Source organism: Centroberyx gerrardi, chromosome 6, assembly GCF_048128805.1.
Source record: "Centroberyx gerrardi isolate f3 chromosome 6, fCenGer3.hap1.cur.20231027, whole genome shotgun sequence".
Classification (NCBI taxonomy): Eukaryota; Metazoa; Chordata; class Actinopteri; order Beryciformes; family Berycidae; genus Centroberyx; species Centroberyx gerrardi.
Genome location: NC_136002.1, coordinates 34,626,089 through 34,646,088, shown reverse-complemented (window position 1 = coordinate 34,646,088; position 20,000 = coordinate 34,626,089). Strand labels below are relative to the sequence as shown.

Genomic DNA, 20,000 nt, shown 5'->3' with positions numbered 1-20,000 from the left:
TACACATTACAAATACTTGCTCATCAAATGTGTCAAAATAAATTACAAAATACTGTTGTCAACAAATGTATTTACATAAAAAAATATGGAATTTCTATTTTGAACATACAAAAAAATACAATGAAGAAATAAGTAAATTTCAGCTTTGTCCCTCTGAAATGATGTTCTACAATCAAACAGCCACAGCAGTATTTTATTAATTTTATATAAAATATAGAAATAATTTATATTATCAGAGAAGGTGCAGCTGAGACTGGCTGACCATGCAATACTAGTTGGGATACTCAAAGTGAGGCAAGTTTCAAGTTTCAAACTAGACTAATTCAGTTAATTCAGTTTAAAACCTCTGCCGCATGATTTCACACATTTAATTTACCTGTTTATATATATTATATTTGGTAATATTTACCCAAATATTACCAAATATAAGTCAGATTCGGGTTAGATTGTCATTCAGTGAAGTTTATAAATGAAGTTTATAAAGTGAAGTATATAAAGTGAAGTTTATAAAGTGAAGTATATAAAGTGAAGTTTATAAATGAAGTATATAAATGAAGTTTATAAAGTGAAGTTTATAAATGAAGTTTATAAAGTGAAGTATATAAAGTGAAGTTTATAAATGAAGTTTATAAAGTGAAGTTTATAAATGAAGTTTATAAAGTGAAGTATATAAAGTGAAGTTTATAAATGAAGTTTATAAAGTGAAGTTTATAAATGAAGTATATAAATGAAGTTTATAAAGTGAAGTTTATAAATGAAGTTTATAAAGTGAAGTATATAAAGTGAAGTTTATAAATGAAGTTTATAAAGTGAAGTTTATAAATGAAGTATATAAATGAAGTTTATAAAGTGAAGTATATAAAGTGAAGTTTATAAATGAAGTTTATAAAGTGAAGTTTATAAATTAAGTTTATAAAGTGAAGTTTATAAAGTGAAGTATATAAAGTGAAGTTTATAAATGAAGTTTATAAAGTGAAGTTTATAAAGTGAAGTTTATAAATGAAGTTTATAAAGTGAAGTTTATAAAGTGAAGTTTATAAATGAAGTTTATAAAGTGAAGTTTATAAATGAAGTTTATAAAGTGAAGTTTATAAAGTGAAGTATATAAAGTTTGCATAACAAGCAGTGTCCACTGAAATGGCCGAACACAAAAGAAAGTAGCAGCATCAGGAAAATATCAAGAAATAATCTTTCCACAAACAAATCTGTAGTCTTATTCACATTGAACTGTCGCTGATGAAGAGAGCGTCCAGTGGAACCTACTGGAAAAACGTTCTGCACTACAGGCTGAGCGCAGGACAATACTGATCTAAGACTGTGGTGCAGTCATTAATCAATACTGATTGAATCAATACTGACAGGCAGATGGACAGGCTGAGCGCAGATCAATACTGATAAATGACTGGTGCAGAAACATTACAGCAGAAAGCACAGCGGTTCCTCTCCACAAGTTTTGTTTTTACCGTTCAAGATGGTATATGACTAAATTTCATACATAAACATCAATATAATCTGATTAATAATTTATTTATCTGAAATATAAGCAGGTGGGCGGCGCCCCTAGTGGACGACACGCCACAGACAGGATGAAACCCTGAAGTCACTTTTTTCAGCTGTCAATCAATGTCAAGCATGATGTCGTCTTCCTGAGTTTTAAGTGCAAACTTCATCTTTTTGACGCCAAATATTCTGGAGATGCCGACGTGTTCGTGTGTTTTCCACATTCATCCACTGCTGCACAGAGAGGGTAGTACTTGGTGGTGATAGTACTTGGAGGTGATAGTACTTGGTGGTTGTACTACATGGTGGTGATAGTACTTGGTGGTGGTAGTACTTGGAGGTGATAGTACTTGGTGGTCGTACTACATGGTGGTGGTAGTACTTGGAGGTGATAGTACTTGGTGGTGGTAGTACTTGGAGGTGATAGTACTTGGAGGTGATAGTACTTGGTGGTGATAGTACTTGGTGGTGGTAGTACTTGGTGGTGATAGTACTTGGTGGTGATAGTGCTTGGTGGTGATAGTGCTTGGTGGTGATAGTACTTGGTGGTGATAGTACTTGGTGGTGATAGTACTTGGTGGTGATAGTACTTGGAGGTGATAGTACTTGGTGGTGATAGTACTTGGTGGTGGTAGTACTTGGTGGTGATAGTACTTGGTGGTGGTAGTACTTGGTGGTGATAGTACTTGGTGGTGATAGTGCTTGGTGTACTTCATGAAATACTCACCTTGGCTCCCACAATCCCTGGAGGCCCCAGGTAGCCACGATCCCCTTGATCTCCCTGCAGACAGACAGACAGACAGACAGACAGACAGACAGACAGACAGACAGACAGACAGGCAGACAGACAGGCAGGCAGGCAGGCAGGCAGGCAGGCAGACAGACAGACAGACAGACAGACAGACAGACAGGCAGGCAGGCAGGCAGGCAGGCAGGCAGGCAGGCAGACAGACAGACAGGCAGGCAGGCAGGCAGGCAGGCAGGCAGGCAGGCAGGCAGGCAGGCAGGCAGGCAGGCAGGCAGGCAGGCAGGCAGGCAGACAGACAGACAGACAGACAGACAGACAGACAGACAGACAGACAGACAGACAGCTGATCAGCAGCTGTGTGGACCATAACAATCAGCAGTTCCCCTGTTGCGGGTGTACAGAAACACATTCAGTAGAAAACATCTGCTTCTGACCGGTTTAGATTAGTTCTGTCTGGTTCTGTCTGGTTCTGTCTGGTTCTGTCTAGTTCTGTCTGGTTCTGTCTAGTTCTGAGTGGGCAGAACCTCTAACTGTTTTTTCCTTGTTATAGCTTGACCAGACTGGAGCTGCCTGGTTTTGACTTGTGCAGACTGGTTCCAACTGGACCTAACTGGTACTAACTGATTCTGACTGGTTTCCACTGTTTCTAACTGAACCTGACTGGTTCAGACTGGACCTACAGGGACATTTGTGGCTTTGACTGGTTCTAACTGTTCTAATTAAACTTGACTAGCCTTACTGATTCTACTTGGAGCAGAATACTAACGTGACTTTAAATGGAACAGAGATAGCAGAATACTAACGTGACTTTAAATGGAACAGAGATAGCAGAATGCTAACGTGACTTTAAATGGAACAGAGATAGCAGAATGCTAACGTGACTTTAAATGGAACAGAGATAGCAGAATGCTAACATGACTTTAAATGGAACAGAGATAGCAGAATGCTAACGTGACTTTAAATGGAACAGAGATAGCAGAATGCTAACGTGACTTTAAATGGAACAGAGATAGCAGAATGCTAACGTGACTTTAAATGGAACAGAGATAAGAATGGCGATGACGCCTGCAAAGTGCGGCACAAGTGCGAAACCCTTTTCAATTTCTATGGGCAAAACAATAAATCAACATTTTCTGTGGTTGCTTTTTCTGTATTCTGATCATTTATGTGAAATGTATCTGGTGTAAATAATTTGTCGTTACCTTTTCACAGTTGTCAAACAACAGCAGGATCACTGAATGTTTTTTTCTTGAAGTGTCAAAATGCCACACGACTCCTCTCTTGGATGGAAGTTTGCACGGAAGTTTGCTAGCTTGTTAGCATTTTGTGACCTCCAGAAAATAAACATTTTAATGATAATGCAGTTCTTTGATAACTGTGAAAAGTTAATGACAAATTATTTACATCATATACATTTTACATAAATTATAAGAATACAGAAAAAGCAACCACAGAAAATGTTTTTTTGTTTAACCCATAGAAATATACGGGGCAGATCACTTGAACTGGACTTTGTGGGCATGGCCTGTTTGAAACTTCACTCCATTCTTATCTATAGCAGAACGCTAACGTGATTTTAAATGGAACAGAGATAGCAGAATGCTAACGTGATTTTAAATGGAACAGAGATAGCAGAATGCTAATACCTGAAGTAATCCACCCAGACTGTTAATGTGACTTTAAGTGGAACAGAATGCTAAACTGACTTTAGCGTAGTAGTTTGGTTAGTGTTATCGTTAGCTTAGCATGTTACCGGTGTTCCAGACAGTCCGCCAGCTCCATCCTTCCCCGGTTTACCCTGAAACATAAACACAGACCATGTTAGACCAGCATTTAGCCTCATCCAACAATTTCATCTCCAAACCCCGATATGAACAAAAACATTGAATTCAAATGAACAAGACACGTAATTTTAAAAAAAACTGTACAAGGGGAAACTATCGGATTCACGAGCCAAGGACCACACCATCAATTGAATGCAAATGAGGATGTTTATTTAACAGATATGAATGATGAAGAGGAGACTGCGATGAATGGAGGATGGAGAGATGTAGGCAAATCATCTGCAGTGTGGGGAAGGTTTCGGCGACACACGTAAACGAGAAAGAACAGGTATGCTGGGCAGGTAGGCATTTAAAGGGAAACAACAGGAAGGGGAGTGATTGAGGTGTGGTCCTGCTCCCGAACCTCAGCTAATACAGCTACAATTAACAGTAAGGCCGACTGTTTAGAGAATAAAATTTGCTGTTGCATATTAAGTGCTGAAATTCTTTCCTATGATTCCCAAGACTGATTGGTGCAATATATTGAACCTACATTCCTACTGTGCATTAATGACAGTCAGTGATAAGACTATTTATTTACACATCTACACTATCGACAATTGTGTTTGCTCATATTTATTCATTCTAAGTTTGTTCTTGCAGTTGCAGAATATGCTGAATAGTGTTACTCTCTGGGATAGGAAATGGAGATTATCGATTAATCGGGAAAAAACTCAAATCGTGCACTTCAGAAAAACAGGAGCAGGTAGAAGCACCTTTAATTAATACCGAGTCTGTAGTGGTACGTACTGGTTCCTCGCACTTCGAGTTTCCAAAGCTCATTAAGCGACTGAATGATTACCATGTACCTTAAATTAAGACATCGCACTTTCCAACCCGCTCTTTGTGGAAGTAGTATATATTATTGTTGAGCGTGCCGTTCATTCAGGATTTCTAGTTTCACTTTCAAATCACTATCCAAGCTGTCTGAGACAAGCAGCATCGATACTTCCATGTCAAGTCGTTCCTTGAGTCGTTCCAGTATTCAGTATACGGGTTACGTACGTACTGAAACTTGAGAACCCGAATGAACGGCTCGCTCAACAATGTAGTACTTCCTCATTGAACCAGCCGTTCATTCGGATTCTCGAGTTTCAGTACGTACGTAACATACTGAATACTGGAACTGGACTCGACACGGCAGCGATACTGAATGCTGGAGGTGTTGCTCGTCGCCGACAGCCTGCAGATCACACTGTGCCTGCGGTACTTTACCACAAAACTACTGCTGTTTTGTTGTATATCAACACACAAATAGAATATAAAAAGAAGCAATAAAAACAGCAGACAGCAGACACAGTGTCTGCAGGCTGTCCGAGACCAGCAGCATCTCGAGCGGACGTTGATAGACATGGTTTCACTGAACAAACAAATAATATTGTTTGTGTTAGTATGACAACCGTATGTCGTTGTATTGAGCGGTTGTATAGTTTTGTGTCACGTGCCGACTTGTGTTTTTCCCCTCGGGGCTTGCCGTACTTAGATACTGCTTTGTTGATGAGTCGTTCATGTGCCGGTGTACTGACAACTCAAACTCGACTCGACATGGCAGGAGTATCGAACGCTCGAGATGCTGCTGGTCTCGGACAGCCTGCAGACACTGTGTCTGCTGTCTGCTGTTTTTATTGCTTCTTTTTATATTCTATTTGTGTGTTGATATCCTATTTCCTTTTCCACACTGAATCTTTTGCCGCTGTAACAAACTAATTTCCCAGCGGAGATCAGCAGTTTGATCTTAGCTCATATAAACACACTGTTCTGGATCTGTGACTTGTTACAAGCCCCGCCTCTTTCACAGCTGATCGGTAAATCCTGACAGAGCCAGCTGACACCCAGCAGTGAGACCAGGGATCTGGATCACCGCGGTTTTGTCAAGTCAGCTATCACAAAGACAAACTGGGTGTCACGCTTCCTTCATAGTGAACCCAAACAAGACCAGACCGGACTAGACCAGACCAGACCAGACCAAACCAGACCAGGTCCAGGTCCAGGTCTAGGTCTAGGTCTAGGCCAGTCCTGTCCAGACCAGGTCTCTCTCCCTTACCAGTGCTCCCAGGTCACCTCGCTCGCCCTTCTCTCCTTTAATGCCCCGATCCCCTGGCAGACCCTGGCACAGAAAAAAACCACCACACATCAGCCTGCCACTCTACCAATAATAATAATAATAATAATAAGACAAAGAATAAACTTTTTGTGTTGCAACTTTTCAAAATCCAAGTTTAAAAATTGCTTCGAGTATCACATCAAGCAACACGTGAAATAGAAAACATTGCATAAAAGAAGAAAATACATAAAAGGAGTAAAATAATAATAAGAAATAAAGAACAAGCAAGTTTATAAAAATGGGTTTTAAGTGATTTTAAATATTGAAATGGGGCAGGTTGTTCCACAGTATAGGAGCCCAATAGGTCCTATAAAAAATATGAAAGAATAAAATACCAAAAAATAAAAAAATTCATTTAATGCACAAAGGCTAAAATTAAGGTGACATATGGTCGAGAGAGGCAGTCAGACAGACAGACAGACCGACAGACCGACAGACCGACAGACAGACAGACAGACAGACAGACAGACAGACCGACAGACAGACAGACAGACAGACGGTACTTACAGGAGCTCCATGACAGCCTTTCTCTCCAACATCACCCGGCTCTCCCTGCAACAAACAAAACCAGTGAAAATAGTAATAATACTAACACTGACCTACAGGAGGCAGTAGTACTACCAACACTGACCTGCAGTAGTACTACTAACACTGACCTACAGGAGGCAGTAGTACTACTAACACTGACCTACAGGAGGCAGTAGTACTACCAACACTGACCTGCAGTAGTACTACTAACACTGACCTACAGGAGGCAGTAGTACTACTGACACTGACCTACAGGAGGCAGTAGTACTACTAACACTGACCTACAGGAGGCAGTAGTACTACCAACACTGACCTGCAGTAGTACTACTAACACTGACCTACAGGAGGCAGTAGTACTACCAACACTGACCTGCAGTAGTACTACTAACACTGACCTACAGGAGGCAGTAGTACTACTAACACTGACCTACAGGAGGCAGTAGTACTACTAACACTGACCTACAGGAGGCAGTAGTACTACCAACACTGACCTGCAGTAGTACTACTAACACTGACCTACAGGAGACAGTAGTACTACTAACACTGACCTACAGGAGGCAGTAGTACTACCAACACTGACCTGCAGTAGTACTACTAACACTGACCTACAGGAGGCAGTAGTACTACCAACACTGACCTACAGGAGGCAGTAGTACTACCAACACTGACCTGCAGTAGTACTACTAACACTGACCTACAGGCGGCAGTAGTACTACTAACACTGACCTACAGGAGGCAGTAGTACTACTAACACTGACCTACAGGAGGCAGTAGTACTACCAACACTGACCTGCAGTAGTACTACTAACACTGACCTACAGGAGGCAGTAGTACTACCAACACTGACCTACAGGAGGCAGTAGTACTACCAACACTGACCTGCAGTAGTACTACTAACACTGACCTACAGGAGGCAGTAGTACTACTAACACTGACCTACAGGAGGCAGTAGTACTACTAACACTGACCTACAGGAGGCAGTAGTACTACCAACACTGACCTGCAGTAGTACTACTAACACTGACCTACAGGAGGCAGTAGTACTACTAACACTGACCTACAGGAGGCAGTAGTACTACTAACACTGACCTGCAGTAGTACTACTAACACTGACCTACAGGAGGCAGTAGTACTACTAACACTGACCTGCAGGTTTTGTCAGTGAACAGGAGTCAGACTTGCTACACAGCAGATTAAAACTGGAAAACTGAAAAAAAAAAAAAGGACAGGCAGACAGACAGACAGGCAGGAAGGTAGACAGGCAGGTAGACAGGCAGGTAGGTAGACAGGCAGACAGACAGGTAGACAGGCAGACAGACAGGTAGACAGGCAGGTAGACAGGCACGTAGGTAGACAGGCAGACAGACAGGTAGACAAGCAGGTAGGTAGACAGGCAGACAGACAGGTAGACAGGCAGGTAGACAGGCAGGTAGGTAGACAGACAGGTAGGTAGACAGGTAGACAGGCAGGTAGACAGACAGGTAGACAGGCAGGTAGACAGACAGGTAGACAGACAGGTAGACAGGCAGGTAGACAGGCAAGTAGGTAGGCAGGTAGACAGGCAGGTAGACAGGTAGATACTCAGGTAGACAGGCAGGTAGACAGACAGGTAGACAGGCAGGTAGACAGGCAGGTAGACAGGCAGGTAGACAGACAGGTAGGTAGACAGGTAGACAGGTAGGTAGACAGGCAGGTAGACAGACAGGTAGGTAGACAGGTAGACAGGCAGGTAGATACTCAGGTAGACAGACAGGTAGACAGACAGGTAGACAGACAGACAGACAGGCAGGTAGACAGACAGGTAGACAGACAGGTAGATACTCAGGTAGACAGATAGGTAGACAGACAGGTAGATACTCAGGTAGACAGACAGGTAGACAGACAGGTAGACAGACAGACAGACAGGCAGGTAGACAGACAGGTAGACAGACAGGTAGATACTCAGGTAGACAGATAGGTAGACAGACAGGTAGATACTCAGGTAGACAGACAGGTAGACAGACAGGTAGACAGGCAGGTAGACAGACAGGCAGGTAGACAGACAGGTAGACAGACAGGTAGACAGACAGACAGGTAGGTAGACAGGTAGGTAGACAGGTAGACAGACAGGTAGACAGACAGGTAGACAGACAGGTAGATACTCAGGTAGACAGACAGGTAGACAGACAGGTAGACAGGCAGGTAGACAGGCAGGTAGACAGACAGGTAGACAGGCAGGTAGACAGACAGGTAGACAGGCAGGCAGACAGACAGGTAGACAGACAGGTAGACAGACAGGTAGGTAGACAGACAGGTAGACAGACAGGTAGACAGGCAGGTAGACAGACAGGTAGACAGACAGGTAGGTAGACAGACAGACAGGCAGGTAGACAGACAGGTAGACAGACAGGTAGACAGGCAGGTAGACAGGCAGGTAGACAGACAGGTAGGTAGACAGGTAGACAGGCAGACCTTCAGTTCTTTCGGCCCCTCAGCGTACAGTTTAATTCCTTTCTGACCAGGAATCCCAGGGGGGCCGCGGTCGCCCTGGCAACCAAACATAACACTTGATGATTACAGTTACCATGGTGATGTGTCTAGGTGTATAATCCCAGGAGAGAGCGCCCTCTAGGGGTTTATGGCTTTTATACAGCGGTTACCAACGTTGGTGTACTGTCTGAGTTTTCTCCAGTAGATAACATGCATAAGAATAGAAAACATAAGAATAAAAAAAATAAGAATAAAAAACGGCAGCAAACAATAAAGACTGCTACCTAGCTCTCTGGTTTCCACAAGAGTTTCCACAGCAACAATAAAGCACAGCTTGCAATGCATGTAGGGAATTAGCAGCATGTTGAAACATGACATCACTGACCAGGCTGCCTGGCTGAAGCTGGCAGTTTTTATAGCATTAACTCAGTGGACCAGAACATTAAGTTACAGTAAAACCTTAAAACTAAAATACATTAAATAAACCAACTGGTTGTTTAACCAAATCTAGAGGAACCAGTCTGGTCAGACTGTGGCCTTGTGAGCAGAGCGGCCACTTCTTCCCCCACAATGATCTGTACACAGTTCTGTAATAAAGCCACTGCCATTTAGAGATTCATTTTAGACAACTGTAATTTAGTTCTTTATAATTCAATGCATGGTGTTAAGTTTTTAAGATGAATGACAAAATAAAAGATTTATTGGGCTACATTAAATTTGGCACCAAAATAACTGAACGACAGTGTTTGATGTGGCTTGAGACTTTATACAAGCTGCAACTAGTTGTAGATTGCATGGAAATTAATTTACAAGAAACCTGACAGTTTGCAGTGAGTAGCAGAGAGTTTACACTGCGACTGAGATTCAACGAGTAAAGTTTCAAATGTGTAAACCAGCATCCACACATCATCCCTCTTCCCCTGTTATCACATCCTTATCAAACCTGTGCTGTCTGTGTATTCAGGTTACGTTCTGCCTCCTGTCTTCATTTTACCTTCAGCTCCCAGTCGCTGCTGCTCTGTTAAGTTGGGTTCACAATAAGAATTATAATTGTCAACGTGCTCTTTCTTGCCATTGAAGCTCTGGATTCATCGCATTAAATGTCTTGTGTCAATGTTTTGTTCAGGTGTTGTTGTCTTCCTGTTGTGTATGAATATTGTGTGGTGGGGATGTGTGTGTGTGTGTGTGTGTGTGTGTGTGTGTGTGTGTGTGTGTGTATGTGAGGCTTGTACAAAGGGTGGAACCAAATTAACTCTTGTAGGACAATAAATTATCTATCTATCTATCTATCTATCTATCTATCTATCTATCTATCTATAATATCTATCATATTTCTGCCAAAATAGTCAATATTAAACAAAGGTGTCTGTATCTAAACACTGCAGCCAGCTTAGCGCTTGTTGTTGCACATAGTCTTGAAACTGTCAGGTTTCATTTCCATGCAATCTACAACTAGTTGCAGCTTGTAGGCCTTAACAGTTAAAGTCTCGAGCTTCATCAAACAGCTGTTTGATGAACCTCAATCATGCAGTCGTTCACTTATTTTCGTGACAAATTTAACCTTTTATTTTGTCATTCATCTTAAAACCTTTACACCGTGCATTGAATTATAAAGAACTAACTCACAGTTCTCTAAAATGAATGAATCTCCTACATGAAGGCATGGAATACAACAAATACTTTTACTTTTAATACTTTAAGTACATTAAAGAGCAAGTACTTACATACTTTTACTTAAGTAGAAATGTCCAAGTGGTACTTTTACTAACTTTTACTACTTTTAGTAAATTTGTGTCAGGGTATTTTTATTTTTACGTAAGTAAAGGATTTGAGTCCTTTTTCCACCACTGATTTCCAGTAAGGAAGCTGCTACATGTGGACTAGAGACACGTTGCATTTACACTTTGTTGGTAATGAGGCCAAATGCATCTCTGACATCTCCAGAGGGGTTTGGGTGTTTGGATTACAATCCATCCTTAGTGTGTCTTGGCTGCATTTACACCTTTTTATGAGGTTAAGTGCTATGCGATTACAATCTGATCTCCCATGTTGCAGCTTAGTGCAGGTGGAAAGAAGGTCGAAGACAGACTGACATCTAAATCTGCTGCATGGTCAGCTTACCCTCTGCCCTCTGGGCCCCGGAATCACTGGACTGGGACCCTCCTGACCCTGAGGGCCACCAACAGGTTAGAGAGAGAGAGAGAGAGAAAATATTATTTCCAGGTCACATTAACATAGTAAACTTCACTAAGACTGAAGACACAAACTGCTCTAAAATCAGTACACACACACACACACACACACACACACACACACACACAAACTCTCTTTCTCTTATGACACTGACCTTCTCTCCTGGTAACCCCGGCAACCCTGAAGTTCCCTAGAGAAGATCAATCATTGGTAACCCTTCATTTTACAGGTCCCTAACAACGTATGAACTATTTCTAAGTAGACGTTAACAAAAAAAACTATTACACAGTAACGGGGCTAATAATTATACAACAACATATTTGCGTTCATATATATTTACATAGTACCGGACCTGTAAAGTGAAGCGTGTCTATTTTCTACAATTCAATAGTAATTCCTGTGTATTTACATGGTACCAGACCTGTAAAGTGAAGCGGGTGTAATTGGACAATAAATCATACAATCTGACCATGTTTATTTTCTTTATTGGCATTTAAATGGTACATTTAAACAGGACAGCAGCTTACATTCCACACAGACCAGACTGTAAAGTGTCGGGGGGTCAGTTTTACAGATATTGAGCCGTTCTCTAGCTTTAGCCTATCCCGGGGTCAGTGAAAGATTATGCATGCTACGAACTTTAGCACCCGCCTGGGAGCTAACATGGCTAACGTTTCTACAGTGCTGGCTGTGTTAGTTAGCTAACGCTTGGCCATATTAGCTTCCAGTCGTGTGCCTGCGTCCGTTGTGTGTAAATTAATCTTCCACATCCAGGGGTCCATGCCTAGTTTAATACATCCATGGCCCATGCATGTCTCTAGCTAACGTTAGCATGTTAACATGTTAGCTTTGGGTGCTTGCGCCGGGGATATCTCTGCATGCATGCAAAAAGGTGACTACATAGATGCCGGACTGCAATTATTGGATATAGGCAGTCCAACGAGTCTGGTCTGTATGAAATGTAAGCTGATGTACTGTTTAAATGTACCATTTACTGTAGATGCCAATAAAGAAAATAAACATGGTCACATTGTATGATTTATTGTCCAATTACACCCGCTTCACTTTACAGGTCCGGTACTATGTAAATACATATGAACGCAAATATGTTGTTGTATAATTATTAGCCACGTTACTGTGTAATAGTTTTTTTTTGTTAACGTCTAATTAGAAATAGTTCATACGTTGTTAAGGACCTGTAAAATGAAGGGTTACCCAATCATTTTATGTGAATTGTGAGAGTTGACTGAATTGCTTATGATTAGATGCTTAATAAAGTTTAGTGTTTTAGGTCTGAAACATACAGGAAGTCCGGCGGGTCCTGCTGGTCCCTGCAGGCCTAGTGAACCAGGATCTCCACTCTCCCCCTGGAAAACAAGCAGCCAATCAGAGGACAGGCTGTTTCAGCTGATCAGAGAAAATGCTGTACCAGCAAATCAGAGAAAACTTTGCATTAGCCAATCAGAGGATACTGCATCAGCCAATCGGGGATCTAACCCGGGGATCAGACTGCAGTGATTATTTACAGCTCATTATGTTGCCATGGAGTTTGTTACCAGACCCAAAAAACAACCGATCTCCAGATTGTTCTCAAATATAATTTAAAGCTCCATATTTTCCACTGTCCAGAGTTTTATTTTGTGTCTTGAGGTCCATTCAAAGCTGTGTGTGTGGTGTCATGAACCAAAAACACTCTCAATCCATTTCTCCACGTTCATTTTACAGCATCTCTCTGAGCCTTACCAAGAACAGGCTGTTTCTGTCGCCGTGTCTTTAAGGCTCATTAATATTAACGACCCTCTGTTCCGACTGGCTAACCGTTTCGAGAGTGAAACGTGAGACGCCGCGGCCCGGCGGCTACAGGTAGGGAAAACTCTCCGGTAATAAACGATGACGACCGCTCGACCGCTTTGAAAAAAACACTTTGTTAGTCTATTATTTCTTACAGAAATGATAATGAGCGAACCTTTGTGACGCCACAAAGTTACGGAAGTCCAAACGGCTCGTTTAGAGGCTCGCTTTTCTAATATAGATTGTGTGGATTTAGTTTTGATACTTTCACCATGTTTAGATACACATCCAACTCCTTTATCATCACAGAGGCAAGAGGAGTCCTGCTTTACATGTGGGACCTTTAACTGCATAAAAACTGAGCCAATCCAATATCTTGGTCCTGTCTGGAAGCCCCTGAAGGCCAAAAAGCTCTTTGTGGAGGTCGGGTTCTTGTCCTTTCTGATCTGAAAGACAAAGCAGTGTTTGTCCTCTGACCTTTTCTCCACCTCTTCCTCGTGGTCCTGGTTCTCCTTTAACATCCGGAGCAATGGGGAAGAAGAAGGATTCTCCCTGCAACAAGAAACAGTCAGAAACAACAATTGCCACAGTTCAGTCAGAGACACTGACGTAAAGGAGTTTGGACCATTTTAGCACTAATGGTTATACAGTTGTATTTGGCGGAAAAGGCTCTGCTCTTGAGGATGCTCCCAATGAATCCAAGCAGCATGCGAGAGATTCTGCAATAAAACCCCAAAACAAAGATTGCTCCCTGTTCAAGTCTTGACCAACAGGGAGTGCACAGGAACCCTCAAAACAAAGATTGCTCCCTGCTCGAGTCCTGAGTCAGCAGGAAGTGCATAACCTCCAAAACAACAGAGCCAGACCCAGACCGCCATTCTAAGAGTAAATGTACCTAGCCTATGTGGAGCAACAAGCATGTTGCAATTCCCCTTGAATGCTGCAGAGCCCTTCTCATTCAAGGGGGAGCTCAGCAGGAACACTGGCACCCTTGAATAAACATGAGGCAAGATCCCAGTATACTACTAGTATCTTGATACAAGGGAAATATCCTACAACAGTAAATGCACCTAGCCTTTCTCTCCTTCCACCATCTGCTGCCAGAAACTCTGAAAGCTTTAGCTCCGTTTGCTCTGGAAGAACAGAATATTTTCCTCCCTTTGTGCCGTAAAATCAATTTCTTTGTACTGTAAAGCAGTTTACCTTTGTGTCGTAAATCAGTTCTGTTTGTGTTCTAAACCCAGTACTGTCTTCTTTCCCCACGTCCTGTTAAATAAATCAAACTAACCTCCACTTAAATAAATCAATAAAGGATCAAAGCCTTGCAGTCTCCTGATCAGTCTGCTTCACGTTCTGATATTCAGTCTTCATACAGAAACCTACCTTAGCACCTTGTAGTCCCGAAAGACCCTGCAAGAAACAGTTACAGTTAGCTTATCTTCAGACAACTGGTTCGGCTATCTTCGATTTAGCATGGATTATATTGGTTGTTTGTAATGTTGGTGATCTTGAATTGAAGCTTATTGTACTGTTGGCCACAGAAATGACATGTGATGTAAGTGTAGAATGAGGACCAGCGTCCAATCACAGCCGCTCATGACTGTTTTCACAGGAAGTAGGCAGGACTTACCGGCAAGCCAACAGGTCCTGGAACCCCAGGGAAACCTGGGTACCCAGTGTCCCCCTGGAACACATCAATCAATCAATCAATCAATCAATCAGTTCATCAATCAATGTATTCTGGATTGCTCGTTCCACAGCTGATTTATTTTCTAGTTTACAGTTTCCAGAGTGATGTGGATCAGATCAGCTGTACCTTTGTCCCGTTGCATCCTGGGAGTCCTGGTCGGCCGATGGGTCCTTCACTGCCAGGGATTCCCTGGGAACAGATCAATAGTTTACATCAATATTACATGATGTCACTCTCAGCATGAATATGACTTTCTATGATTCAGTAATAAAATAAACTACAGTTTCTGTTTCCACTTTGACCTGAAACCAGACAGAGTGATGTCAACTACAATCCTCACTATACAGACTACAGCATGTTATAACAGTGAACAGACTACAGCATGTTATAACAGTGTTATAACAGTGAACAGACTACAGCATGTTATAACAGTGAACAGACTACAGCATGTTATAACAGTGTTATAACAGTGATGTTATAACAGTGTGTCTTACCGGCTGTCCTGGCGGCCCGGGGAAGCCCGGCTTCCCTGGCAGACCCTGACAGAAGAGACAGACTGTTAGTCCCGGACCGACCACAGAACCTGCAGATCTAGCCCTCAGTTTTATTATTCAAATGAGCTTTTATCACCATCTGCTGGTTTTTTGATGTAATCACATTTTTTCTACATTGTGCAAAGAGGAAGATTCCATCATCAGTGATAATGTTTTGTTTCACAGTTTGTATGCGTTTTAATATTTTATACTGCTGTGCTCCATAAACAATACAATTGTATTATTGATGTTAACTATACTTGCATGGACACGCATATTAATAATGATAATAAAATTGTATTGGTTTGTGGAACATAGTAATATAAAAGATTAAAAAGCATACAAACTGAGAAACAGCCTGGTTTATCTGTCTTGTCAGCTCTGTGCCTTTAAATGAATATATAAATTAATCATGATATATATATAAAGTAATCATGAGCTCACTTTCCTAACTGAAGCCACTGACTGAAAAAAAAAATGTGAGGGGAGAGACCAATTAAAATATTTAAAATAAACCTACATTCCGGTGGCTGCATGACTCACCATAACTGAGGAAAATAACAGAAAACAGTGAAGAAAAACAAACTACAGTCTGTCTGTCTGCTGATGATGATGTCACACTGCGACCTGAACGAGACGAGACGCCGCGCCGCCGAGGCAGCGGACACTGGCCTTTAGTTTCTAAATACAAGTGACCATTGAATCTTGAATGGACCTTGAACAACATGCTGCTTGATAAATCAGCTTCATCAATCAATTTCATCATCATCATCATCTTCATTTGGTCCCACTATAAAGTAGAGGAACCAGTCGTACCCGAGAGCCTTTAACTCCTGGAGTTCCTGCCACACCCAGCTGGCCCTGTGGACACAAACAGACGATTCATACAGCTAGCATAACATATGGCTAATATACAGCTAGATACAGCTAACATACAGCTAGCATCACATATAGCTAATATGCAGCCAGATATAGCTAACATTAAGCTAGCATCACATATAGCTAATATACAGCTAACATACAGCTAGCATCACATATGGCTAATATACAGCTAGATACAGCTAACATACAGCTAGCATCACATATGGCTAATATACAGCTAGATACAGCTAACATACAGCTAGCATCACATATAGCTAATATGCAGCCAGATATAGCTAACATTAAGCTAGCATCACATATAGCTAATATACAGCTAACATACAGCTAGCATCACATACAGTTAACACAATACATACACTACATGGCCAAAAGTATGCGGACACTCCTAATGCGTGGATTAATCTATTTCAGCCACGCCCACTGCTGTGAAATCTCCACAGACAAAACCTGGCAGCAGAACTGAACTGAGCTCAGTGACTTTCAGTGTGGCTCCGTCACAGGAGTCCACCTTTCAACAAGTCAGGACAGTTTCTGTCCTGCTGGAGCTGCGGTCGACTGTAAGTGCTGTTATTGTATTGTTGTTATTAAGTGGAAACGTCTAGGAGCAACGACAGCTCAGGCGCGAAGCGGTAGATCAAACCAGCTCACAGGTCGAGACCACAGAATTGGACCGTCCGTTGGACTCTGCGGCAGTGGAATCACACTTCAAGTTTGAAGTTTGAAGTTTGTTTATTTCTACAGCCCTTTATCACATGCATGTCTCAAAGGACTTTACAGAGAATGAGCCTAACTCGATCTAACTGATCAACAATCAACCATAGAACAGAATGATATAGGACAATCATCAGGAAGAGCACAAGACACACAAAAGCAGATTTTATCAAGACATAACAGTCTACCTATCCTACATATCCTAACCTACTGGCTCCACCAGCCTTAGACCATTGGTGCATACAAGGAAAAACTCCCAAGAAGATTTTTTTTTAGAAACCTTGGATGGGCCGAGTCACAGAGGGACGGCTGAGCGGGGAATAGGTGCTGGGAAAAACTTTGACAAGAACATGGACAATGACAATGACATGGGAAAAACAGACAGTCAGATGAGGCGGAGAGAGGCAACATGCGGTGGAGTATCCACAGAAGCAAGGGCAGAACTCACACATCCAGGTCAGCATCACAGACGACGACTGACGATGACGACTAGAGCAGCAGCCGTCCACCGCCAGGTAGAGACACCGCACCGTCCCACAGGTGAATCTGGTTGGGTGGAGGCAGGAGACACTACCTGCCTGAACGCATAGTGCCATCTGTACAGTTGGTGGAGGAGGAATAATGTTCTGCCTGTTTTTCATGGTTCGGCCTCTTAGTTGCAGGAAAAGGGAAATCTGAACGCTGCAGCAGACAGTCACTTTCTAGATCAGTGATTCTCAACCTTTTTTATATATATATATTTCATATATATCAAGGACCCTAATGTAATCCACATTAGAGCCACAGACCCCCATTTGATGAGATTTTCTCTCTTGGACCCAAATCTGAGAATATTTTTTACTGTTAGATATGATTTTGTCCAGAAGTCCATGACTGTCTGTATTGTAGGTAGAGAGATAACAGAGAAACTATGATCAGAACAGTCATTCTTCTACATTCTCTAATTGTGTTCACTTCTTGTAAATTAAATAATGGTGAAGTTTAACAATTCATAATTTTGCTGGGGACCTCCTGGGACCCTCTGAAGGACCCCTGGTGGTCCCCGGACCCCACGTTGAGAACCACTGTTTTAGACTATCGTATGTTTCCAACTGTGTGGCAGCAGATTGGGGAAGAACCTTTCCTGTTCCAGCAGGACAAAACTAGGTCCAGACAGAAACGGTCTGTTAGATCTGTGTGAAAAACCTGAGCAGCTGCACAGAGCCTGACCTCTGACCCCTGACCTCAACCCCATCAACAGCTTGGCGATGAAGTGGAAGCGGACTGAGCCGGGCCGATCGCCTCACTGAGCCTCTGCTGGCTGAATGGAAGCAAATCAACATCTAGTGGAACGACTTCAGCAGACTGGAGGCTGCTCCAGCAGAGACAGCAGGAGTTTGGAATGAGATGTTCCACCAGCAGGTGTCCACATACTTTTGGCCATGTAGTGCAGCTAATATACAACTGACATTACATACAGTTAAAATTACAAAGCTAATTCACAGATAACATTACATACGCACACACATAGTATATCTTATTATATTTGCTACCTTGGCTCCGGGGGGCCCGGGGTGGCCCTCGTTTCCAGGGTAACCGACCACTCCAGGAAGTCCTTCGTATCCATGGTAACCCGGCTCGCCCTGCAGGGGACAGAGCAGATCCTGGGTCATTTTATGAGCTAACAAAGCCGTTACCAGCCGGGGTCAAATCCCAGGTAGAATGCAGGTAAACACAGGTGTGAACCAGACTCTGGCTCCAGTCCAGATCTATTGAGGTTCATCTGTGAGCAGAAACACCTTCAGCAGACTGGAACCAGTTTTTAAACACACACACACACACACACACACACACACACACACGGTCATCAGCTCACTGAACATACCTGAGATCAGAGACTTCACACCTGGGTGGTCTCTACTTAGCAACAGCAGCCTAGCAACCACATCTAACCCACATTAGACCCCAGTAGACTCACATCAGACCCACATTAGACCCCAGTAGACCCACATCAGACCCATATTAGACCCTAGTAGACCCACATTAGACCCCAGTAGACTCACATCAAACCCACATTAGACCCCAGTAGACCCCAGCAGACCTCAGGTTTAGTCCCAGGCTGAGTTGGTTCTAGTTGTCAGGTTTAACTCTGCTGTCCACCAGAGGGCAGCACAGGACTGTTCCCTTTAGATCCAACCAGTCAGCTCTAAAGGTCAAGAGAAGCTAACACTGATTGGCTGGTGATGGAGGTGATAACTAGGTGATGACTAGGTGATGACTAGGTGATGAGTAGGTGATGACTGGTTCAGTTTAGTTGTTTTGGGATGAACTGTTCCTTTGAAGTCTCTGGGTGCACGGAACAGATTGGCTTTCTGTTTAGGTTAGTGGTTGCTTTTCGGCCGGCAGCCGGAGACAGAGAGACTGATGTGTTGTGTAGAAGTGTAGATGTGCTCACCTTTTGACCTTTGACCCCATCACAGTGACAGGCGGACTTCCCGCTGCAGTGACACGCCTGGAGAGACATGACAACATAAAAAGGTTTCCTCAATCTACAAATGTGGAAATGTGAAGAGCTGTGATGTATATTTGCATCAGAACACTTTCTGTGTATTTGTCTCACATCTGTTCACATCATAATGTGAACAGTGATGCACATTTACACTTTCACATCATCTGGTTACTGTATTATCTTCACTTCTCTCTGTCTCATCTCATCACAATCACATTCTCTGTTGCTGCAACGACATTTCCCAACAGCGATCAATAAAGTTTCATCAAATCAAATCAAGTCAAGTCAAGTCAAGTCAAGTCAAGTCAAATCAAGTCAAGTCAAGTCAAGTCAAGTCAAGTCAAGTCAAGTCAAGTCAAGTCCAGTCCAGTCCAGTCCAGTCCAATCCAATCAAATCAAATCAAGTCAAGTCAAGTCAAATCAAGTCAAGTCAAGTCAAGTCAAGTCAAATCAAGTCAAGTCAAGTCAAATCAAACCAAGTCAAGTCAAGTCAAATCAAGTCAAGTCAAGTCAAGTCAAATCAAACCAAGTCAAGTCAAG

The 20,000-nt window shown here is 42.4% G+C and overlaps 1 protein-coding gene across 1 annotated transcript in view; it reads right to left on the bottom strand.

Moving 5' to 3' along the window:
* col4a3 (collagen, type IV, alpha 3) overlaps window positions 1-20,000 on the bottom strand; it is a 99,103-nt gene that overhangs the window by 70,255 nt on the left and 8,848 nt on the right. Inside the window, exons 2-17 of the mRNA XM_071898000.2 lie at window positions 19,407-19,463; window positions 18,505-18,594; window positions 16,196-16,240; window positions 15,341-15,385; window positions 14,973-15,035; window positions 14,787-14,840; window positions 14,540-14,566; window positions 13,634-13,708; window positions 12,670-12,732; window positions 11,520-11,555; window positions 11,294-11,341; window positions 9,155-9,229; window positions 6,683-6,727; window positions 6,116-6,178; window positions 4,002-4,046; window positions 2,228-2,281 (exon numbers count right to left, since the gene is read on the bottom strand). Of these exons, the coding sequence (XP_071754101.2) occupies window positions 2,228-2,281; window positions 4,002-4,046; window positions 6,116-6,178; window positions 6,683-6,727; window positions 9,155-9,229; window positions 11,294-11,341; window positions 11,520-11,555; window positions 12,670-12,732; window positions 13,634-13,708; window positions 14,540-14,566; window positions 14,787-14,840; window positions 14,973-15,035; window positions 15,341-15,385; window positions 16,196-16,240; window positions 18,505-18,594; window positions 19,407-19,463 (885 nt within the window). The remainder of the gene's footprint in view (window positions 1-2,227; window positions 2,282-4,001; window positions 4,047-6,115; window positions 6,179-6,682; window positions 6,728-9,154; window positions 9,230-11,293; window positions 11,342-11,519; window positions 11,556-12,669; window positions 12,733-13,633; window positions 13,709-14,539; window positions 14,567-14,786; window positions 14,841-14,972; window positions 15,036-15,340; window positions 15,386-16,195; window positions 16,241-18,504; window positions 18,595-19,406; window positions 19,464-20,000) is intronic.